Source organism: Zonotrichia albicollis, chromosome 7 (assembly GCF_047830755.1).
Source record: "Zonotrichia albicollis isolate bZonAlb1 chromosome 7, bZonAlb1.hap1, whole genome shotgun sequence".
Taxonomy (NCBI): domain Eukaryota; kingdom Metazoa; phylum Chordata; class Aves; order Passeriformes; family Passerellidae; genus Zonotrichia; species Zonotrichia albicollis.
In genome coordinates this window covers 3,747,370-3,772,135 of record NC_133825.1, presented here as the reverse complement: position 1 = coordinate 3,772,135, position 24,766 = coordinate 3,747,370, and the positions used below count along the sequence as shown (strand labels likewise).

At 48.5% G+C, this 24,766-nt stretch overlaps 1 protein-coding gene across 1 annotated transcript; it reads right to left on the bottom strand.

Annotated features, from left to right (window-relative positions):
* Positions 1 to 1,165: 1,165 nt before the first annotated feature.
* Positions 1,166 to 2,098, bottom strand: LOC141729550 (olfactory receptor 14A16-like). The gene has a single exon (XM_074544257.1). The coding sequence runs from the start codon at positions 2,096 to 2,098 to the stop codon at positions 1,166 to 1,168; it is 933 nt and encodes a 310-aa protein (XP_074400358.1).
* Positions 2,099 to 24,766: the final 22,668 nt, after the last annotated feature.

The window sequence follows — 24,766 nt, the reverse complement described above, 5'->3', positions numbered from 1 at the left end:
TGTATCAGGAAGAGTAAAGAAAGCAAAGGTGGCACAAAGGAAATGCTGAGGGCAGTTTGGGGGTGGCTGCCAGGCAGCCCTGGCTCTGAGCAACAGCGTCTGCAGTGGCACAGGAAACTCCCAGCTGATGGGAAAAAACTTTCTGGCCGACTGCAGAGCCCACGACAAAGCTGAGCAGCTTCTCTGCTGTCCCCCAGCCCTTGCTGGCCCCAGGGTCTGATGGCATTTGTGCTCCTTCAGGTTCATGTCCCCACACCAACGGCATGGGGGTGCTCCCTGCTCTGTGCAATGCAAACAGGGGCTCTTGAGCCAGTGCTGCCGTGTCTGTGCCTGCAAGGATGGGGCACCTGTGTGAGCTGGGGGACAGGCCAGGGCTGCAGAGGGGGGATGTTGTTGGCAGCTCCATGATGACACTCTGGGACGCTGCCCTGCGCTGTGCAGTGCACTGGGGATTGATCTGCCCCTGCTCTGTTGCTCCTTCCCGCCTGTCCCAGGGCCCTTGTAGAGCCCCAGCCATGCTGTTTGCCCCCAGCCTGCCCACGGCCAGGCTGGGGCTACTCACGGGGCTTTTCTGGGCTGAGCATTGGCCTGGGTGTGTTCTTGAGAGAGCCTGGGCAAGGAGCCTGGAGCCTCCAGGGCCTGGGCTGAGGCGTCAGCGCTGCCCCAGCAGTGCCCATGGCCTGTCCCTGCTGCAGCCCCGGCACTGCCACCCCCCGGGCTGTGTCCGGCCCCGAGAGCACTCAGGCCCTGCAGCAACACCAGGGCCACCAGGGCAGCGGGGCAGGGCCACGGCAGCAGCACTGGCAACACCAAGTGCTGCTGCTGCTGGGCACAGCTGCTGGGCCAGCACTGATCTGCCCCCAGCTCTGCACACAGACATTGCTGCTGCAGCTCCAGAGAAGGACACAAAAGGGCATCTCTGCAGAAAACTTGGCTCAGAGGTCCTTTAGTTCATTGAAAGGCAGCAAGGGCGTAGCCCCTCATTGACACAGTCTCTGACCATAGGGATGGTAGAGAGAAACAAAATGGGAAATGGCATAAAAAGTGACCTTTCTTTGTAGACAAGGTTAAAAAAGTAAACAAAAGAAAAAACCCACAACCAAATGAACAAGAAGTATATAAAATTACTTTTATTACAAATGATTGGCAGAAATAGGCCAGCTCTTTAATATTTCCAAAACCATCCAGTTAGCAGTCTCCTCACAGCAGCCTTGAGCTCCTGGTTCCTCAGGCTGTAGATGAGGGGGTTCAGGGCTGGAGGCACCACCGAGTACAGAACTGATAGGGCCAGATCCAGGGATGGGGAGGTCATGGAGGGGGGCTTCAGGTAGGCAAAAAACCCAGTGCTGAGAAACAGAGAGAGCACAGCCAGGTGAGGGAGGCAGGTGGAAAAGGCTTTGTGCCGTCCCTGCTCAGAGGGGATCCTCAGCACGGCCCTGAAGATCTGAACATAGGTAACAACAATGAACACAAAACAACCAAACAGTAAAGAAATGGAAAACACAATGAGCCCAACTTCCCTGAGGTAGAATTTGGAGCAGGAGAGCTTGAGGATCTGCGGGATTTCACAGAAGAACTGGCCCAGGGCATTGCCATGGCAAAGGGGCAGGGAAAATGTATTGGCTGTGTGCAGCAGCGAATAGAGAAAGCCACTGGCCCAGGCAGCTGCTGCCATGTGGGCACAAGCTCTGCTGCCCAGGAGGGTCCCGTAGTGCAGGGGTTTGCAGATGGACACGTAGCGGTCATAGCACATGATGGTCAGCAGATAAAACTCTGCTGAGATGAAGAACATAAAGAAAAAGAGCTGTGTGGCACATCCAGTGTTGGAGATGGTCCTGGTGTCCCAGAGGGAATTGTGCATGGCTTTGGGGACAGTGGTGCAGATCATGCCCAGGTCAGTGAGGGCCAGGTTGAGCAGGAAGAAGAACATGGGCGTGTGCAGGTGGTGGCCGCAGGCTACGGCGCTGATGATGAGGCCGTTGGCCAGGAGGGCAGCCAGGGAGATGCCCAGCAAGAGGCAGAAGTGCAGGAGCTGCAGCTGCCGCGTGTCTGCCAATGCCAGCAGGAGGAAGTGCCTGACGGAGCTGCTGTTGGACATTTGAGCTGTCTTGGCATGGGGATCTGTAAGAAAAGTAATCACGGAATAGTTGGGTTTGGAGAGGACTTTAAATATTCCAGCACAGCCTGGGGTCACTTTTCCCCCACTGTCTGCCCAGGGCTCTGATGCCTGGATCTGTCCCTGCCAGCAGCACCTTCCCTGTGCCCAGGGTTGGGCGCTGCCAGTGCTGCCAGAGCCCAGCCCAGCCCTGGGGGCTCAGCTCTGCCCTGCAGACCCCTCCCAGCTCAGACACTGCCCAGGAGCAGCTCTGGCTCTGCAGGCTCTGATAACAACATAGCAACCCTGAGGAAGCTGAAAAAGTAACAGTGATGCTGCCTTTAAGTTGCCCTGTGCTAAATTCTCTAACTGCCTGGATACATGATTGGAGAAAAAAAAAAGTTTGTTTTTTTTTTTTTTAACCTGAACAGAGATATAAATATCTATGTGCAATTTCCTATCCAGGCAACCCAGAGCAGTAGATTAAAAAAGCAGGATTTTCCATTTATGCAGCCCCTGCCTTGCTGTGCTCCCGGTATAATCTACTTGGAAATGTTATGCAGTTCAATGCCATGGTGGGAGCAATCCTGAACAATGCAGCATCCTCATCACACAAGGAGAAAACTTCCAAGCCTTACCAGCTGTCTCCTCCCACCCACATCTTGTCCCCCAGTGCTGGGAGCAGCTGCCAGGGCTGGCTGAGAGCTGTCCCTGGCAGGCAGCAGAGTCCCTGCCCCAGCACAGCGCCCTGGGCTGCAGGACCCTGCTCTGCAGGACAGCCCTGGGCACCCCTGGCTGCTCTGCACAAGAGACAATCAGAGAACGTACTCACAGGGTCTGTAGGCACTGGGATGTTCCAGCTTTAGGAGATCACTGCAGGAGCTGCAGCTGCATTGTCCTGCAGCCAGAGGTTCCTGTGCCAAGGGCTGGCAGTGATTCTGCCCCAGGCACTTCTCAGCACCTTCCCAGCCCTGACTGATTGAAGCTCTCTGTGCCTCTCTGCTGTGCCCGGGGTGGCTGCAGGCAATGCCCCAGCCCTGCTGGGCTGGCAGAAGAGCTGCTCATCAAGAGAAATGTGCTTTTGAAGCTCTTCTTGGTTACCAGGAGCTGCCTCTGTGCCAGGAGCCCAGCCCAGCTCAGCAGCACAGACCCAGCACAGGGACGTTAATGAGCCTCTGAGGCTTTGTGCTCAGACCCTGAACATCAGCCCCTGAGAGGGAGCTGAAGAAACCTCTCCAGAACTCCAAGGCAGAATCACAAACTTTCTTGGACTTTTAATGGGTCCCAGAGAGGGACACAACTGAGAAAGTGTCCCCAGGCACCAGGCAGAGCAGAGAACTGGAGGCAGTGATGACAGGTGGGGACAAAGAGAAGCCAAGTCCTGGTGCCCTGGGGCACAGCAGGGTCTGTGCCACCAAGGGCTGTGAGGAGACACCTTGTCCTGAGGCCCTGGGGCCTCCTGGCACAGCCCCAGCCAGGCTGGGCACTGTCAGCCCCTTGTCCTGCCCTCAGCATCCCCCCCTAGCCCACATCCCAGTGGCCTCAAAGATCTGCTGGAAGGAGTCCCTGGGGAGTCTTGCTCACCAATGGCCCTGGGGGCTCCTTAACACTCCTATGGTTTTTCAAAGGACTTTGGGTTTGGCTTTTGTCTTGGAGTCTCTGAGAGGTTTGTGCAATCACATCCTCCAATTATCTCCTTTAATTAGTCCCTTGAGATTCTTTGTCAGTAGCAGCATTTAGTGGGACTCATTAATACTTCAAGGTACTTCAGTTCTTTAGGGTACTTGTTGTTTCCCTTTTGATACAGACTCTGTGAGAGGTTTGTGCAATCATGGCCCCAATTATCTGCTTTAACGAGTTCTTTGAGAGCTTTGTACTGATACTCAGTGGGGTTCATTAATGCTTTAAGATACTCAAGGTTTTTAAGGTACTTCGAATTTTTCTTCCTACACTCTGAATCTCTGAGAGGTTTTTGTGCCATCCTGGCCTCCAATTCTCGCCTCCAAAGAGTCCATGAAGAGCCTGTGTTTGGAATGGACCTCAGTGGGAGCCATTCATGCTTTGAGACACTTCTGCATTTTCCTCTGACTTTGGCTCTTGGAAAGGTTTCTGCAATCTCCTCTCAGGCCCTGAACTTCCAGAGCTCAACTCTAAATGCACCACAAAGCTCATTAGGATCAGGCAAGTCCTGACAAACCATGGCCCTGCCTTGGTTTCCCTCTGCTCCAATGGAGTTCATTAGGAAGATTTCCTTTTACAGTTAGGGAGAAATATTTCAAAATCCTTCTAAGAAACATGTAATCCTCTTTTAAAGAGTGTATTTTATTACTGTTCTCTTTGGAGAAGAGCTGATTGCAGCATTCCGTGATTGATATTGATATAGGGCCGCTCCTAAGGATGTCTGGCCAGATCAGAGAAGTTGTTTACCTTGAGAGCTGATCCATTGTTGACAACCTTGCTCCACATTCCCCAACCCCATGTGAGAAACGACTTTTAATTTCAAAAATTGAAATGCTTTATTAAAACCTTGTGAAAATACAGCGGAAGACTGAATAAAGGAAAGAATACAGCACCACGGGCAAAGAATTCAGTCACTGTGTGCTCATCCACAAAATTGATGCTCTGTCCTTTATACCTCTGCCCCATCCCAAAGTCTTGTCAATCGACTCCTTCTTCTCTGTCCAGTGGTGGAGATCACTTTCTTACACCTTGATTGCAGGTCTGGTGCTGTTATAGTAACAAGCCGACCCTCCCAAATGCCCCAGCTAGTGAGGCCATCCTGTGATAACAATGCAGGGGGGAGGGGAGGGATAACTATACATCTACAAAACTTCTCCTAACATATATTTAATATTCACCCCTTAATTGGGAAAGTCAACTGATCTAAAACAAACCCCCTTTTCTTTTTCTAGAAGTCACTTGCTTGAAAATTTAGGTAAAAAAAATTTTCCCTCTCTCTTGAATGAGTCATACCAGCATCTGTTGATGTGGGCAAGGACAGTGGGAACAGCAGAAAAAATCTCAGGTTTTGCTTAGACACATTTATTTGGAATGGACAAAAGGTCATCACAGAGGTCCAGTATGGCTTTGACTCCCATCTACCGTGCCTATGTGGCTGCTACCCATAGTCAGTGCTGCTACCCATATTCAGTGTATCATAGGGGTGAGCACAGAGGCCAACTCGGTCCTGCCCTCCAGTCCTTGTTGAAGTAAAAGACAAAAGGGAACATAAGACCTCTGAGGAATGACAGAGGTCTGGTATGGCCTTTTGTCCCAACCTTACCATGCCTACAGGGTTGTTACCCACAGGAGGGCTATGGAGCCTTCTTGGTAGCAAACAAAGGGGCCAACCCAGTCTTGCCTTCCTTCCTTTGTCTTATTTTCTTAAAGAAGCTCTCCCATTACTTTTACAGTCCCTTGTGTACTTCTCCTCAACAGATGCTGGTAATTCTCACCCATGAAAAAAGGAAGACAGTTCTTGAGCTGGTTGGTGGAAGCTTGACTCCACTTTTTGGTGTGTTGGTGTTTTACTGGTTGACTTTCAATCTCTGCTTGAGAGTCAATCTTGTTTCACCCAGCCTGGATGTTACAGTCCACTCTTTGGGTTCTTCTCCTGGGCCTCTGACTCTGTTGGCATGAGTCCATCCCCGCTCTGCAGTTTGCACGGCCAATTTGGTGGTGAGCAGTACCTGAAAGGGACCTTTCCACTGAGGAGTTAGAGGCTGCTCTCTCCATGACTTAATCATCACCCAATCCCTGGGATTAATATTATGGATTCTGAAATCCAGGGTGGTAGTTTGAGGAATTGCCGCTTTATGTGTTAGCCCTTCTAAGGTTTGTGCTATAGACAAAACTTATTTCTTGGCATTGGCTTCCCCTCCCTCATAGGTGGCAGCCTTCTGGGGTGAGGTCAGGAAGGGTAACCCAAACATCATTTCATAGGGTGACACCCCCAGATCTGACTGAGGTTGGGTTCCAATTCTTAATAAGGCCAAAGGGAGACATTTTATCCATGACATTTGGGTTTCAATCATTAGCTTAGCTAGAGCTCTTTTAAGAGTTTGATTAATTTTCTCTACCAACCAGAACTCTGTGGATGCCATGGAGTGTGTACTTCCTAATTTATTTCCAAGGCCTGAACAACTTTCTGCAATATCCTCGATATAACATGAGTTCCCCAGTCTGAATCAATCCTGTTTGCTGTCACATACCGGGGAATGATTGATTCCAGAAGTGTTTTACTCACAACACTGGCACTGGCTTTCACAGTGGATACCACCTCTACCCAATGAGTCATGTGATCTACTATCACTGGCAAAAACTTCCACCATTGTACCTGGGGAAGCTCAGTAAAGTCTACTTGGATGTTTTGGAAGGGCCATAAGGCTAGTTCTCACCCTCCCCTGGGTGTTTTCCTCATGATTTTCTTATTCAGTTATTGACATATCATACATTGTTCAGTTACTTGCTTAGGTATCCTGAAAATTCCCATGCAGCCCCATTCCCTTAGGAATTGATCACTTAGCACTTGTGCGCCCCAATGTGTTGTTCCATGTATGCCTTCTAGCATTTTCTTGGCAAGGGGTTTATTCAACATTTGCCTCCCATCTGCTAATCTCCACTTCCCTTCATTATCTCTCTTGGCTCCTATTTTAAGGAGTTTTTCCTCTTCTGTCCCACTGAATAGGGGGACATTATGCATTTCTCTCATGGGGGTTAATACTATTATTAGTCCTTTTGTCCCTGATTCAGTTGCATTTTTAGCTTCTAAATTGTCTAAATTGTTCCCATGCGTCTCTTGCATCATCCTTTTTTGTTGCCCGTTAACATATACCATGTCCAGGTTTAGAGCAAATTTGGGGAAGAATCCCCCAAAGGAGCTCTGGTGGGAGAAGCAGATCCAGTTGGCCCCTACCCCCAACTGGTCCAGGAGGAAAAAATACCTCCTTGGAGAAAGGTGGAAAAAAACCTGTTTATTAAACAATAAAACCAAAACAATATCAAACAATGAGACCCCTTGCCACTCTAAAAGAGATGACAAACTGAGAAAACCCCGGGTTCAAGCAGCAGCTCACTCAGTCTCTGATCAGTCCCTCTGGTGCTGGAATTGTCGCAGGCCAGGCCCGGCCCGTGGGCCACAGCTGCAGCTGCCGGTGCTCTCCTGGGTGTTCAGTCCAGAGCAGTTTCAAGAGGTCCACAGAAAAGGAAAAAAAAAACAGTCCAAGGAACTTCTAAGACTCAGCTAGAACTAACACAAACTAAAAAGCAAAAGAAGAGCTCTGTCCCGCTGTCTGTCTGTGGAAAACACAGTTCAGGAGAGGAATGTGGAGTGAGTGCAGTGTCTGAAAACAAACTGCGCGCTTCTTCTCTCCCCCCCTTCACTCTCTGGAACATTCTTAAAGGTACAGAACTTATTATTCAACATAAACAGAATGAGACGACTGGGGATAAAAGCATCATATAGTCAACCCAGGACTGAAAGCTACCACTTTAAGAAACCCAAAAGATTTTCCTCCAGGCGGACACCAGCAGTAGCATTATGCCAATGTTTTCCACCCCTTTTCTGTGTCTTTTAAGAGTTCCTCAGTGCCCAGCAGGAATGAAATGACCTGTAATAATGTGATTTGAGGGCTCTGTGTTGTTCATTGCCACATGAGTGTTCATGACAAGCTGAACACCCCACTCGTGGTTCTGTCGAGTTAAATTCATCCCAATTCTGGGCAAACAGCAGCCCCGAGGTGCTGAGAAGAGCAAGTACAGTGGGTGGGTGTGCATGCACACACCCAGGGGCTGACTGCTGTGTGGGCAGATGGTTTTGCACTGTTGTAAATCTTCACTCTCTTGAGCTGAAAGACTATTTCAAATATAGATCTTAAATGAAAATATGTATCAAAAAATAAAACTGTCCAAAAATACATGTGCATTAAATTTCATGCATATTATATATTATATATTATATATTATATATTATATATTATATATTATATATTATATATTATATATTATATATTATATATTATATATTATATATTATATATTATATATTATATATTTTGATTAATATAATATAATATAATATAATATAATAATGAATATATGAGATCATTTTTGAAGCCATTGCTTGTGGGGGATATTAGATGATCTCCTAGTGTTTGTACATTTTTGCTTTCTGCTACTGCTGATCCTAGCAGCAGCTCCCTGTCAGTTCTTCCAGGTCACTTCACACAAAGGGATTCCATCATTTCAGTGCCGGTGAGAGCTTGGCACTGAAATGCCAAGTTGATTCCCAGCTCTCCAGCCTCCCACTGGATTTTGGGGCATCTCAGCACGTGTGTCCATGGCCCTTCCTTCATCCCCAGCCTGCAGCAGTCACAGTCGCTGCTGCCTCCCCCTTGCTGCAGCTCATTTGCCAAAGTGCTGCCAAAGGCAGCAGAGCTGGCTCAGGATCCCTGCTGGCTTCTGCTCTCTGGGATGAGCTTCAGGGGGACACTTGGAGCACTTTCCTAAAGAGCTGCCCGTGGGATGAGGGATTTGTCCTCCCCGGGTGGCTCCTGCTTGGATCCTGTGCTCAGTGAAACCCCGGAGTTTTCTCAGCTGCTTCTGCAGCGAGTTCTGAGCCAACATGGGGCTCTGCTGCCAGCCCAAATCTGCGCTTCCCCTGCCCAGCCTGAGTGCAGGTGGGGCATGTGCTGGGCATGGCCGGAGATTTGCATGGCCAAAATCCTCCAGCATTTACATCTGCTCATGGCCTTGGGTAGCACAAATCTACACTTACTTCAGCTGAAACATTACAATTATTGCAGGTAGTTACACCCGCACTACTAATGTACAAATACACAAACATTAACTTATGTTTAAAAATGAAATTTATTTTAAATTGCAACAGCTGTGTTGCAATTTAAAATAAAACACAGAAATATCAATTTATGCTTAAAATCTAATTTATTCTGAGTATTGTGCTATGTAAATATATACAGAAATCAACTTCAGTGAAAAAAAATTACTTTATTGCAGCACTCTGCAACAACTCACTGTACACAAATATTGAAGTTCCTGAAGTTTAACAATTAAATTTGTTACATATTACTGCAACCGCGCAGCCCATATACAAATACAGAAACATCAATATCCCTCTCTAAAGAATCTCAGATCCAGAACTAAATAAATAGAATTTTAGAACTATACAACTCCATACATAATAAATAGAAGTAAATACATAAATAGGCATAACAATATAGAGATGTAAACATGCATCACATATTTCATGACATATAACATGACAATATAATACAAACATAACAAACCTGTCTATGAATACACAAATATCAATGGACCAATAAAACAATCCATACATCCCCAGCAATAGAAATGCACAGCTACAGAGCTGTACAAGTATGTAAACAGATGAATATACACGCATCAATATAACAATATACACACATTATATCCCTATGCAAATAGCAGTCAGTGTATGTAAATATCCCTATACTTGTACCTATCCAAACCTAACTACACATCCATAAACAGCGCTAGATCAGGAGGGATTGCAGCCGCCGATGTTCCCAGGCTCTCCCTCGGGCTCCTCCTCCCTCCTGGACAGGGACAGCAGATGGGACACCTGGCAAGCACAGGGAACACTGAGTGAGTGTGGGCACGTTTCCCATGGCAGCAGCTGCACTTCCATCAGGGAAGAGGAAATGTCAGAGCCTCCCCAGGAGGGTCAGAAGGAAAAGCAGCCGAGCGGGCCAGGCTGTGGTGAGCTGTTCACCTCTTTCTGGCATCCCAGTTGCTCTGAGGGAACTCCCTCATGTCACGTTATTGAACCACCTCTGCACTTATCAAGACTGTGGCCCCCAAATCAATCAGCATTTATGTCTCCAGCTGCTTGCACCAATGACAGGGAATGCCCTCTAACAGTGCTGGGACACAAAGTTACCTTGCACAGGTCATCTGACAGGGCCTTGTTCTTTCTCTGCTTACTATGTTTCTCCTTAACTTCCAGTTGGAATTTTTACAGCATTTCTTTTTCTTTTCCCTTGATCAGTGCTGATATGCGTGTTTCTCTTCCAAGTTTCAGTTTGTTCAGTGATCCTGTCAAGCCTTTACTCAGAAGCTATTATCATGGAATTGAGTGTTAATTTCAGCAATTTTGGTGATTTTCTGTGAGATTTATGCAAGTGTCCTGTTCATTGGGTACCATTTAGGAAGGTACAAAAAAGAACAAGGATGTTCTGTATGTCAGTTCACTAGTGGAATATTCATGGATAGAGAGAGTGATTAGCTGAATTTTACATTTGCTCCTAATCTGAAAGTGCAACAGGTAATTTGGGGAGAAATTAAAGCCTGATTTCTCCTTCTACCAGCCTGTATTCAAATGTAAAGTAAATAGAGCAGGGTGAGAATGTCAATGTTCAGTTCTGGAAGCGCCTTATTAAGGTGTTCTTAAAGTAATGGAGATAAAATCTGGGTGGGCATTCGTAATTTCCAGACACTCATTGTCAATTTCATTGACTCTGAAAACAGCAGAAATGTGCACATCATACCTTATCAATCCACTTGGGGATGTTTTAGGTTCAGATTCTTTGAGGCTTTAGATTTTTAGCTCTCTAGACAATGCTTCCAGGAATCTAAATAGCTTTCAGAAATTCAGATTTTTTCCTTTGTTCCTCAGTCCTTGCACTCATGTGCGCCAGAGACCTTCAGTGAATGGATTCCACTCCAATCCATCTCCAAGCTGAATCTCCCAGCTGTGTTCACACTGGTGGTTCGTGTGTCTCTTCTGCACAGTGCAATTTTAAAATCTTCGTTCCTTATTATCTCTGCCCTTCCTTTTCTGTTTTAGCTTGCAAATGCATGCAGATGTATCAGAAATGATACATCTAATTTCTGATGCATCAGTTCCTGTCTAGCAATTTCATTTTATCCTGTTCTGATGTTATGCTAGCCTTGTATGTTTTATTCTAAGTGGACTCCTGTTTTCTTGCATGTGGAAGTTTTACAATGCAATGCTCTCATTCACCTGCTTTCATGAAACCCTTCATTAACATTAGCACTATGTAACTGTGTGATTCCCTTCTGATTTGTAGAAGATTTGGGAAATTCAAGTCCTGCTCAGCTACAGAAAAACATACCTGGTGCTTGGTAATTCCCCTAAGAGCTTAAGTTAATGGTAAACAACTGCAGCTTATTAATGTCACAGAAACTGGGAGAAAAGACATTGCATATATTGAAGAGTGTAGTGCAATATTGATGGGCATCCCTCAGTTATCCAGACAGACTGATGTCACTGGCAAAATTCCCTCTTTTCCAAAGGTTTTCATGTGCTTTGGCTGTACTTCGTATGGCTGCAGGTCACATTTCCCTCGATTTAAGGAAGTATTTTGGCAGGTGTTCTTGGTGGTATATCTTGCTAATTCTGCCCTTGGAGGAATTACTCAGTTCTGCAGTCCTTATTACATGTCCTGCTCTAAAAGACTTTTTATGCTATTTTCCCTCTCTCTGTGTTTTCACACTTGTTCAACAAGGTTTTCTTTCTAAGAATATTAATCACAACATCCCAAAGGATTAAAAAATGCTTAAGTATTTTTTCCCTTAGTATTTACTAAAGAAAAATAATAATAAAAAAAAACCTGTATGCATGTAAATCTGGATGTAAAATACAAACAGAAATAAACTTGAGAGTTCTCCCAAAAACCTTAAGAAAAAACCCCCATGTATTCTATAAAGCCCAGAGTATTAATCTACAGTATACAAAAATGGGCATGTTCTAGAAGAGAAAATTTGTGCAACGGTTCCGCACAGAATTCTATGTTTTCAAGCTTTTTGCCCTTCAGGGGCAGTGCCATTCTCTGAACTGTAATGCTCTGAGCATGTTCTGCTCACCATGGCAGCTTTCTGCTCTCCCCTGGTACAGATCATCCTCCCAGCAAAGGGGGAGTGCAGCCACCACAACTCGCAGCACCTTCCCACACAGCAAGAACCTGAAGGGGAGAGATGGCTTTCACCAGCTGCTGCAGGTTCTGATAGTGCTACCTCTCAGCTGCTGAAAGCCTGAATTTCTGTGTTGCACTGTGTTAGTTTATTGAGCCAAATGCTCTGTTATATAGTGGTATGTTCAAGTGTTCCCTGAGTTATTACAGTTAGTCTCTCCCCTGTGTTATGCCCTCCTACCCAAGTGTCCCTCAAGGAATCCCCTCCCTCCTCACCAGATTTTTCCCTGCCTGTCAAGACAATCCAGCCCCTTTGCCCCATCCATCAGCCCAAACCCTACCCTGTGTTCCCTGAATTATTACAGTTAGTCTCTCCCCTGTGTTATGCCCTCCTACCCAAGTGTCCCTCAAGGAATCCCTTCCCTCCTCACCAGATTTTTCCCTGCCTGTCAAGACAATCCAGCCCCTTTGCCCCATCCATCAGCCCAAACCCTACCCTTTGTTCCAGAAAGTTCCCTGTCCCTCACCCCAAGATCCAATCCCTATGCCAATGCTCTCTCTTCCCCTTGTTCTGATTTATTGTAGCCCTCAAAATCCACCCCAAGAGTCGCTTATTGGTTACTATATGGTGTCCACCCTGTTTTGAAAGATTTTAAAAACCCCTGCACAGGGGGGCTGGGGGTTGTCTGAACATCTGTTCCTTTTGGGAATTCTCTCCTGTGAACCTTCCCCTTTCCTCTCCTGATGAATTTGCTGCACTTTACACCGCAGAAGAGCCTCTTCTGCTTCCTTGACTCCGCCCTCCAGGGTTCTCTACTGCTCAGCATTTGGCCTAGAGGTCCTGGCTCAGGCAAAACCCCAACCTAGCCAGTTCCCCACTCTTGCCATTGTCCCTGGAGCATCACAGAGCTAGCCAGGGCTGCAGAGGGCAGTGACAGTGACCCACACCCTGGCATGTCCCAGCCCCCAGAGCCACACCTGCCAGGCCACAAGCCCCAGCCCTGTTTCCCCCTGCGGCCTCAGGGGCTCCTGGGCATTCTCACCCTGAGTGCAAAGGCAGCCTCAGGAGCCCCCAGGGCGCTCTGGATCCAGGCTGCAGACACCCTAAAGCCAGCACTGAAAGGGACATGGATGGGGACTGCAGCTGGATCATGTAGTGCTCACCACTCCTGACTACTCTATAAGTGAGCCCAAAGCTCATTTGCAGCACCTTGAGCACATTGACCCTGCTCGCCCCTCCTGGAACGTGGTGTTCCCACATCCTACACCAGCCCTTTGCAGGGAGTGATTGACTCCCAGCTGCCCTGCTACCCTGGCCTTACTTTCTCTTTGCCAGCAATGAACTTAACAGATACACTCCTGAGAAACATAGCACAACATTTGCTTCTCAGGAGCTCTTTGGCAAAAAAACTCCACTATCTCCTAGTTTTTGCACAGAGAAGGAGGTCCTGACAAAGCATAAGGCACAGGCAGGGCTCTGGCATATGAATTCCTGAGCCACAGGATTCCACCCATTGTTGTTCCTCGCTGCTTTGCTGATATTTTAGAGCCAGTTCTGGACAGGGGCTGCTGCTGACAGGGTAGGAAAATTTGGAGAAAAAAAGGTGTAGGAGACAACCAAAAAAAACTAAGGGGGGAAACCCTTAGAAATACAGAGCACAACAGAAATGCTTTGAGATGGTTCAATAGAAAATGCCACCAGCAGTGAGCAGAGCCCGAGGTTGCTCACTGCCACCCCAGGGGCTCCTCAGTCCCCTGCTGGTTTGTGTCTGATGCAGCCCTGCCTGGAAAGGGCTCACAGCTCTGGTGCATTCTTAGCAGCACTGAAAGAAGAGGTGAAGCAAAGAGCCATTTTCTGTCCTGCCTGCAAACTCTTCTCCTTCAGTGCCACTGCCAGAGATCATCCCTCTGTCAGCTTGGCACTGTGCCTGCTGCATCCTTGTCCCTGTCCCTTGCATCAGCTCCTGCACATTATCAGCACTCGCTGTCTCACATCATGAACAGAGAGAGCTGTGTCAGAAGAGCAAGGAGTGTATTTTCTTGGCCTTTCTAACAGACACAAGAAGCATGAGTCCAAATAACTTTGATGTTTGTTCCTGCCCTCTTTTTCGCTAAGTCTTTTCTGCTTTAATGTAAAAGCCTCTTTTCCTACATGGATGGAATGATCTGGAATTGGCAGTTGCCTCAGGCTGTCAGGCACCATTGGAGATTTCTCTTGTCTCTGATGAGGATTTGGTGAATTTTCCATTGGTCCCTTGGTGGTGTCAGCATGGGCTGAGCTCAGCGGCCGACTCCGCTGTCCCCAGGGGATGCATTGGGACGCCAAGCCCCTCAGGGCTGGAATTCGGGGTTGGGCGGGCTCGGAGCGCCCGGAGCCTGGGCCCGTGAGGAGCTGCTGCTGGCGCTGGCGGAGCTCAGCCCGCTGTGCCGAGCAGCCGCTGCCATGGAGACACAGGCGGGAGCTGTGGCCGAGGCCGGCAGGCGGCCCGGGCCAGCTCGCAGCTGCGAGGCCGCCGGCAGCCTGTGCCCTGGGGCCGGGGCCGTGGCGGGAGGTTTGCGGGCAGGGCTTTTCCGAGCCGGCCGCAGTGTGCTGCCTCCCGTGTGGGCCCGGCTGCGGCAGAGGCCGGCGGGAGCGCGGCGGGGCCGGCAGCGGCGGGCAGAGGCCGCAGGGAGCAGCAGCCCGGCCGGGCCCGCTGCGGAGCGGCAGGGAGCTGCCGGGCAGCCCTCAGCCGTGTCTGTGCGCACAGGGCAGGAGCAGAGCCCGGAGCAGAGGCAGGAGCCGCGGCAGGAGCCGGCCGTAGCGGCAGCTCGCCGTGCCCGGGCCCGCAGCCGCAGCTCTCCCCTGCCGGCCACAGCAGCAGCCGCTCGCCTCCGAGGCTCCGGCGCTTCCCGAAGACGAGGGGCCCGGCCCCGAGCACGCCCTAGAGCCCCGCAGCGAGAGGAGCCGCCGGCGCCGCAAAGGGCAGCGCAGAGGGCGCAGGGTGAGGAGGAGGACATGAGGCTTGCTCTGGGCCGCCCTGTGGCAGCTCTGCCCTCTCGGCCTTCGCCGTGAGCCCTTTGCTTCTTTTCCATGAGCCCTGATCCCCGTCCTTGGCCAAGGGCCCACGCAGCCCTTTGCAGGGCTGCAGGAAGAGCTGTCTCAGTCACAGAATCACGGAAGCACTGGCTTAGAAGACAGACACTTTAAAAATGATCGAGTCCAATCTATGGCCTAATACCTCAACTAAAGCACGGCACCGAGTGCCACATCCAGTCATGTTTTAAAGGCTTGCAGGGATGGTGAGTCCACCAGCTTCCTGGAGAGGTCTGTCCCAGGAAGAACCAAGATAACACTGGGGCCTTTTACCCCCTGGTGCTTGGAGCTCTGGAAATTTGTCTTTCTGCTTAGGCAAAGGCCATGGAAGAGGACTGGGAAAAGTAGTCACAAATCAAGTAGCCTACAGAGCTCTAAATTGATGTGCAAGGAATACAGAAAAGATAGAAAAGAAAAAAAGGCAAAACCCAAATGGCATCAGCAAAGTCTTGGGCATGAACATATAGCTGCAAAAAGGGTCTTCTCAGCCCTATTTCTTTGTATTTCTGGGAACCAGAGGAATCCTGCTTGAGCCTCTGGGGAGATGGGTTTGGGAGGTAAAAGTTCATTTCTTTTTTCTCCTTGGGGCAGCTCCTGTTCCTAGCATCAGCTGAGCCTCTCTCCAGACTGATGCCTGTTCTGATTGTTGCAGCAAAACAACTGATGGCAGACAGAAGACACTGATGCTTCCAGAGACATGACTTTTTCCAGTGCCAGCTGGGAGTGGGAGTCAGAAGAAAAACTCCCAAAAGCACAACTCCATTGGAAGATTCCCTTCCTTTTCATTCCATAAAGAAGCTCTAGATCCACTTGAGAATTGTCAGTTGTTTGTTAAGGATGGGAAGTTCACTTTCATGATTTTTTTTCATGTGCTTTGGAAGTGGATGAGGCTCTTGTTCATTCACAAACTCCAGACCAAAGTGCCTTTGGAAGATGGCCCGCGTGGCAGTTTTTGCCCAGCCTTGGTACTTGTAGATATAAGAAAGCAAGGCCAATAGTACTTGCGACCAAAACCCAGCAAAGCTTGGCTCAGTCAAAACATCTGGAGGAGATAGAGGCTTCCAGCTGTTCCTAGAAATCAGCAGAGTTCCAGCCAAATGGTTGTGTAAGCACTAAGTGCAGTCTCTTTGCCTGGATCAGGGCCTTGCTCAGCTGAAGCAGCAGAAAGATCAGCAAGGAGCTCCCAAAGGCCCATCACATCCTTTTGATTTTGCTCATCTTGTGTAAGTTTGCAACTAAACATGTGTTTACAGTTGAGCTAATGAGAGAAACACATAAGTAAATAGAGGCTTTATGGTGGGGCCATGACATTCCACAAGAGGAAGCACTGGTGTGCATTTCATTGGACCTCTCTAAATCCTATAAAAGTATTGTAGCCCTGATTTAAAATAGGCCGATATGAACCAAAAATGGCTTATGGGTTTTTTTTTAAGAGTGAGAAAAACTACCCAAAAGGTGTGATTTTGTGACATTTTAGAATATACTACCTGAAAATTACCAACTGCAATAAATCAAGAGTTTAAAACGGCGTGTTTAGGTATATGAATAATTAAAACCACTAAAGAGTGCAGATATGAATGCATGTTTTCATAAAAATCATGAAATTATAGACAAAAAACCACATGCCCTGAACTACAATGCAAAGGCAGGTAGAACTGTACTTGAACGATCTCTTTTTAGATTTCTGGAGTTGTTCCTTGTGAAGAGGAGCTAGGGTATTGCTGAAGAAAAGTGGCACAAGCAGGAGGGGGCAGCGTGCCGTGCTCTGTACAGAGGCTGCCAGGGGCTGCCCAAAGAGCGCCCTGCTGCAGCCAGAGCCCTCCTGGCCTGGGGCCCGGGAGCAAAAGGCCAGGGCAGCCATCTCCTGCTCGTCCTGACCCTGCCACCGCTCCCTGCTGCTGCTGCTGCTGCTGCTGAGGGAAAGAGAAGACTCTCCTAAGGCCCCATGAACAAATGCACTTACACAGCCCTGGGGATGCCAGTGAAGGAAACCATGTGTCACGTAATGCATGTGTGACCAGAGTCACCAAACACCACCTAAACATGGAATTGTTGCACCTCTCTAGGACAGGCAGAAATTTAAAGAATTAACTGGGGACTTGAGGGCAGAAGAGGCCGGAGGAGGAAAACAACTCTGAGGGAAAAAAACCCACCATATCTGGAGGGGAAAACATCTCCAACTGCTCAGAATTGGTCAAGGGAACATGTCTCAAATCCTCTCCTGAATGGGATGCTTTTGATGAGCTTTGCACCTCCAATGGCCTTGGTGGACCAGAACCAGGAAGACGAAATTATGTAAATGTTAGATAGATAGATAGATAGATAGATAGATAGATAGATAGATAGACAGACAGATCTCATTTCTGAAATCTCTCTTTACTGTCCTGTCTGCTGCTACAGACATCAGAACTTGGTAGCCAGTGCCCTGCTCAACTACAATCCTGAAATTGCTCTCCTGTTGCCTCAAAAAAACACACTCTTGGGGAATCTGGAGCATGTAGGTCCTTATGGAATGCAATCAGACCCAGAGCATTTCTGGGAACTGCACTCTTTGTGCATCTGTGCTTGGGCAAGTTCTTCTCTTGGACTCGACCACACTGATGGTGCTAAAGTGGCTGGAATCAGAAATGCAGCCCAGCCTCTCCCATCTCCTCTAATCTCTGAGCACCAGCTGGAATGCAAGGGCATTGATTTCCTGCTCAATTCCCAAACACAACACACACTGATTCCCTGGGCTGCAAAAAGGCACAAGCACTACTAAGCTCAGAGTGATCTCTAAGGCCATACTGGCTGGCCTGGAACCACAACAGCTCCTTCTGCACCAAGGTCCCTGCACAGAATGATGTGTTCTCATGCAAAAACTGTATTCTCCAGAAGTGACACCTTGGAAATTAAAATTCTAGCAGACTCAGTCCCAGTGCTATAAAAGGGCAGAAAATAATGATGAAAAGAGCCTTAGTTGGGAGAAAAAGTAAATGAATAAGCCTCTTCCTCCAACCAAACAAAAAAAAATTTCAAGGAAAATAGGGGGTAAAGTCGCTTCCAAAAGTGGCTCAAATATTTGGATGCCCTAAGGAGATGCTGAAGGTCCCTCACAAGGCTTCTGTTGTCCAGGCTAAATCTCCCTCAGCACCTCCTCCCTGGCCTTGTGCCGCACCCCTTGCCCAGCTCCCCTGTCCTTCTGTGCCCACGCTGCAGCCCCTCCATGACTTTCTGCTTCCCAGGGCCCACAGCTGCACACAGCACTCCAGCTGTGGCCGCAGCGCTGCCCAGCACAGGCCACGCTCACTGCCCTGCTCCTGCTGCCCCTCTGCTGCTGGCACAGCCACCGTGCCCTTGGCCTGCTTGGCCCCCTGGCCCCACGCTGCCTCATCTTCAGCTGCTCACGGCCGCCAGCCCTGCGTCCTTTGGGCCCACGCAGCTCCCCAGCCACAAAGGTGCCCATTTCACTTCAGATCCAGCAGGCAGCATTGCAAGATGGCCTTCCTGTCCTGAGCAACACAAGACAGCAGTCAAGGACTTGCAGTTTCACCTCCACTCTGTGCTCCAATGCACTTGCCAAAGCTGCAGACTTCAGCACAAAACGGATCAGCAGAAACTTGCCCCTTGTGCTGTTTGCAGCTTCTCAAAAGCCAAAAGGCAGTTGGGTCAACAGTGACTCTACTAGTGAAGAACAACTCAAGAAAACTGCAGTACACTTCCACAAGCCAAAGACGCCTTTCCAAAAAGGGAAAAGAAACCAACAAAGCTTTGTGACCCTCCAGCACTACCATGTCTGCCCTTGGCCGTAACACTGCAGAAGCCCGGAGATGGAGCTTCCTTGAGCCAACAAGCCAGAAGCTGAGCTGGAGCCCCCAGCTCTGCACTGCCCCAACAGGACAGGTCAAAGGCCAATTTCTCACTGTCACTGCCTGCAGGAAATGGCTACGTCCTGCCGGACTCCAGCACTCAGCATCCTTGGCCAGACACAGCAAGTGCTGGCTGCTCAGAAAACTTGCACCTCTGCCTTGCCCTAAAGTCAGCATCCCCCACAACGGGCACTTACTCTCTTGGAATGATGAGCAGGCCGTGGTGCAACCATGGCTGGACAAGGGCGGTGGTCATCGTTCTCGTTTTCCTCCTCTCTGGCTTCTTCTGCAATAGTAGAGAGAGCCAGGGGAAAGACGGCTCTTGCTCTCGTCACCTGTGGCAAGAGAGAATCATAGGGGGACAGGCTGTTACCTGGTGCTTATAACCCCATTTCTTCTCGCATCTACAGCCATATCTTCTAAGGAGCGTTCATCTACATTGTTAACAATGGCATTCTATGTCACTCCAATCTCTTCCTATGTGCAAAAAGAGTCAAATAGTAGATTGAGAAGGAAACACCATATACAGCAAAAAGCGCAGGAGCAAGATGGTGAATCATTATAGCGCTGCTCTGCAAGTTTGCAGGATGTGCTGCAACACCAGAAGAAACAAGGCTTTTGTAAGTGTGCAAGTACCCACTGAAAAATGCCTCAAGCTCAAGGATGCTCCTGCACTGAGCAAGGCCTAGGGCTGTTCTGACACTCAGGCCTTCCATGCACCAAGGCAACCTTCTGATGTCACTACGACAGGGTGGCAACCATGCCCTGACATCACAAAGCAAATGTTCCATGTTGGTCTGTGAATTTATGCATAGCAATAACCAGCCTTTCCTACAGCAAACACAAAAGAGCCTGGGAAGTTCTTCTGTGTCACAAAGCAGAAAAAATTCCCCTCATGGGCCAAACCCTGTTCTTCAAGGGATCCAAGAGTAATTCCAAGAGTGCCTCAAGCACCTACCCCAGATGGGACAAAAGCAAAGGAAACCAGACCAAGAAAATGGCCAAAAGCATTGCCCACCTGAGAAATGACCCACCCTTTAACATTTTAAAGATTTAGTAAACCCTTAGAAAGGACTGAATAAGGAAAGATTGCAACACTGGGAATCTCTGTGACTAGCAGCCACATGCTCATCTACAAAAGGGATGCTCTGCCTTTTATACCCTTAGCCCCTCCCAATGTTTTGTCAGTCAACTCTTTCTCTGCTGTCCATTGGTGGAGATTACTTTCTTGCATCCTGACTGGAGGTCAGGTGTTGTTACACCCTGCCTGCTGGTCACAAGCTAGCCCTCCCAAAATGCCCTGACTTCCAAGGCTATTACAAGGGGGACAGGAAAGAGGACTATGGGAGGACATATTACAATAACAGCACTTTACATTTGAACATAGTATCTATCCACATAATAGCTATCTCTTAATTGTGAGAGCCAGCTATTACATTACTCACCTATAATGCACAGAACCAAGAGAGAAGGCTCTGTTGGCATAACAGCTGAAATCCTTCCTAACAAATCTCCCCACATATTTGCACATTTATTGGACATGGCCAGGACTCCTGTGGATGTACATCTCTGCCTTTCTTTCACTTTGGAAGAAGTCAAACTGGCAACTTGTGGGGAAACCAAGGGCTTTGTGGGAGCTGCATTGCTCTGCACACACCCAGGCCACCCGTGGCACCGAGCTTTGGTGACTAAAAGGATAAACTAGCTGGAAAAGGTTTTATTTTGACTTTCTTACCTGCTAACAGAAGTTGCCAAAATGAAAGTTTCCAAGCAGGGCCTGATCCCTGCTGCCAGCTCTGGGTTAGAAAGGAGGCATTACTTTATTTCAGTGCTGGGTGCACAGGGAGTAACTTCCCTAAGCCCTGCACACCCAGCAATCCCACCTACCAGTTTTTATCCAGGGAACTAAGACATATTCAATACTTTGCTGAAACTCATAGGCTAAACATTACCTCAAATTTATTGACATATTTCAATCACTTCTCAGAATTTGCTGACATCAGAATAGGAGTGTCCTGTAGGTCCCTGCTGGTCGTTGACACAGGTTCAGGAGGAGATCCATGCACAAAAGAACCTAAGACACAACTGAGCTTGCAAATTTATGCCATTAGTTGCAGTAGCAAATAATACATACCAACCCCTGGATTCCCAAAAAACCGCTGAGCAGGAGAAGGAGTTGGAGCGTGGCGCTCGGCAGCAGGGGCAGGTAGCAGGTAGGCAGTGCACTTCCAGGACCTCCCCTGGATCAAAACACTGTGCATCTCATCCTTCTCACCCTTCCAGCTCAGAACCAGGCCTTGTATCTCCTGCTCAGGAGTGGAATTTTCCCAGTTACAGCATTGGCTCACACATGCCTGGCGTGTGAGATGATGGCTCAGGATGACTCCATGACTCTCTGCCACCAAGGGCTCCATTATGCATTGTTCCCCTTTCAGAGCTTGATTGCCCACCCATTGACCAAAACATTGTTTCTCTTTCTAGGGTCAAGGTCCCACCTGTTAAACAAGACATTTTTCTTCACTGTCTTGTCAACCTGCTCAAACATGGATCAAATACGGCAGGGCTTCGGGCACGATTCTGGTTCCTGACACAGTCATTTGGGAAATAGTCCCATTCCTCAAATTCTCCTTTGGTGGTCAAGAGCCTCATAAAACACTTTCTTCCCTTTGAATGCATTCCAGCTACCTTTTAGCAGGAGCACTCTCCTTATTCTCAAGGCCAAGATAGCCACTTGCACACAGTAAGCACTGCAGTGGGGCAATACAGGCTTCAGCACTCCTGTTAAAGCTAAAGGAATTCAAAAGACTATGTGTTGGAGATTTTTTCAGAAATGGCTTAGAAGGCAGCTGTGAGTAGTAAAATTCTCACAGCCGGTTTCTGTAAACAGCAGAAGTTCTCAGGTTGTTTTTAATTACAAGTAGAAGTGACAAACATGAAGACCTTGAGAACCTTGCCTATCAGAGTTCTCAGGCAGCTTTCTCATAACAAGTAGATATTCTATCTTTGGCTGTTTTGGGAAAGCAAAAATAATTTTGAGAACCCAAATCTTAGTATTGGAAACATAAGGAGGAGTTGGTGTGTTACCTCTGACCTATTGTGAGCTCGGGTTTGCAATATGCAGGAACTTAATTAACACGGTTATAAAAAGTGATTGATTGAGTGAATAAACGGAGTCGATGCTGATCAACAAGGATGGGTCTTCTCCCTCCATCTTCAATAACTATGCCCTGTTTGTTAGACTTAATGCCTCTCCTTCCTATTCTGAGAATCAAACACAAGTGTTTCATCAATACACCCTGCAAGTGCTTTTGCTGAGTGAAGCCACATTGCTGTGTCAATAAAGCAGCTGGGACTCAGTTTCTTCATGCAGGGAAAGCCAATTCTTTATTCACATAACTCATTTTTATACTGTTTTCACAGACTCGTGTTCAACTTCAACTGGCTGGTAGTTTCCTTGCCACACAATTTATTGCTTAGAAGGTGTATTAGTGTGTACATGTTAAGACTCTCTCTTTTTAAGACTCACTCTTACTCGGGTGATTACATTTTTCTTTCATGGATGCTCATGGGACTGATTTCTTTTTTATTAGAGATGCAAACAGTTTTCTTAGCACAACAGCTTGTTGTGCTAACTAAACTCATGACTATTCCCATGGGAAGTTAGCTGGCTGCACGTAGAAGACGTAACAGGCTAGCTGGGAATTTACTATAGCAAAGCCTGATTTTATAAGGCCTTTCTTTTCTAATAACCCTACCTGTGTGCAACACATTATGACTTTCTTTCAGAAGTTAATGAAGAAAACACAAATTGCCTACTGAAACCCTTCTGCCCCCTTCCAAATCAGTTCACCCCTCAAGCACAAGCCTAAGGCACATCCCTAATGTGCCTCTCTCCCAGCAGCTCAGAGTTGCATTGTACAGTGCTTGCTGTGCACCAGAGAGCACAAAGCAGGCTAACCTGGTGGGCCTGAATATTTCTGCCAAACACTCTGCATCTCACACCTTTGCTCTGGCTCAGTGCAGACCTGCAGGATTGCAGGCGCTTCCTCCCAGAGCTGCGTGAGGCGCTGGCTCCTGCAGATGGGCCCTGCCAAGCTGTCCCTGCCTCACGCTGGCCTCTCTTCCCTGGCACAAGTGCCGGGCCTGAAGGAGCTGCCCTGTGCTCCAGCCTGCCGAGCATCCCGGCTCCCTGCCCCGGTGCCCGGAGTGCTGCACACACTGCTGGCCTTTGCCAGGAGCTGCAGGGCAGCCGGCAGAAGAGGAGGAATCCTCAGCCAGCCCAGCGGCCCGCGGCTGCCCTTGGCCTTTCTCTGCTCCTGGGCACACTCCAGACAGCCAATGTCTCCAGGCCGGGCTGTGCCCAGCACAGCTGCGCTTCCCCTCGGCAGCAGCCAGCTGCCACCTGGGCTCTGAGAGCGCAGGATTCGCCCGCTCCCGGGAAGAGGCAGCCAGGGCCCGGCTGCTGCCTCTTGCAGCTCCAAGGGCCTCCTTCCAGCCTGCCTCTGCCGGGGCTCAGGCTGCTCCAGCCTCTGCCGGGGCTCTGCTGGGGCTCCAGCCCGGGCAAGGCCGGGCCCGCTCTCACCTCACAGGCGCTGACAGCTCTGCACCACAGGAGACCTTCCCGAGCACCCTCTCTGATCTTTCTGCTTTCTCACTTGAGCAAGGCTCTCCTCTAGCCAAAGAGATTATTGCATTTAGGGGTACAAATCCAAGTGGCAGGAACCCCAATGCTCTCCAGTCACAGCTGAAGACCTGCATCTGCACAAGATGTTTGGGCTGCCTCATTCTTCCTTTGGTTTTGCCTTCAAATGCCATTGCCCTTACTGCCTCAACTAGAAATACTGCAGCTGTGCCATAACCAGCCAGTGGCTCATATTCCAAAGGCAGTGCGGTCTGGAGAGGATGAATGATATGAAGTCCCCTCCTCACTTATAAAACCATACAAAAGAAGCCACATGTGTGACTTAGCACCAATAAAAAACAATTGGTAATTCAGAAGGAAATGTTGAATTTTCTGAAGGGGTCAGAAGGAGGAGAATCTTCCAAGTGAGTTGATGTTTCAGAAACTTTATTAATTACAACTCTAATCTATAATTCTATGCTACAAATCTCTTTAGCAACCCTACTCTACAATCCTACTCCTTAGGCTTAGGCTTAGGCTTAGGTTTGGGTTTAGGCTTAGGCTTAGGCTTAGGTTTAGGCTTAGGTTTAGGCTTAGGGTTGGGTTTAGGGTAAGGGTTAGAGATAGGGATAGGGTTAGGGTTTGGGTTTGGGTTAGCATTTAAGGTTAGGGTTAGGGTTTAGGTTTAGGATTAGGGCTATTCGTCTTCTTCACAGAGTTGATGAGTTGTGCCAGGATGAATGGTGGCTTGGCTGAAGTTACAAATGGATGCTGTCCACCGGAAAAAAAAATACAACAAAGAACAGTGAACCATTACTTTCCAAGCTCATTGCTTCAGGGACTCAATCAGGATACATCAAGTTCCTGGAAAGACCCAGAAAGAGGAGCAATGCGACCATCTGCTCCTCAGTCATCCCCAGTGTGCAAGACCTTGCCATCACAGGCAAACCTGGCCCAGAATCCCACTCATCTTTTATTGTGATTTCTTCATCATGCTGGGATTTTTGCCCTGCCAATGCTCTAGAAATGGTGCTTTCTGTCCCTGGGTTTTCTTCCTTTCAGGAAACTCCAATGACTCGCACAGGCCCCTGCCTTTGAAAGATGGGCACTGTGCTGATTCCCACAGGGACAGAAAGCAGTGTCTGCCTTTCCATGCCCTGCCCCTCGTGTGCTGGATGGCACCTTCCTTCCCAGCAGGGC

Excerpts from the sequence above, each read along its gene's own strand:
- LOC141729550 (XM_074544257.1), bottom strand. The coding sequence starts at position 2,098 with ATGTCCAACAGCAGCTCCGTCAGGCACTTCCTCCTGCTGGCATTGGCA.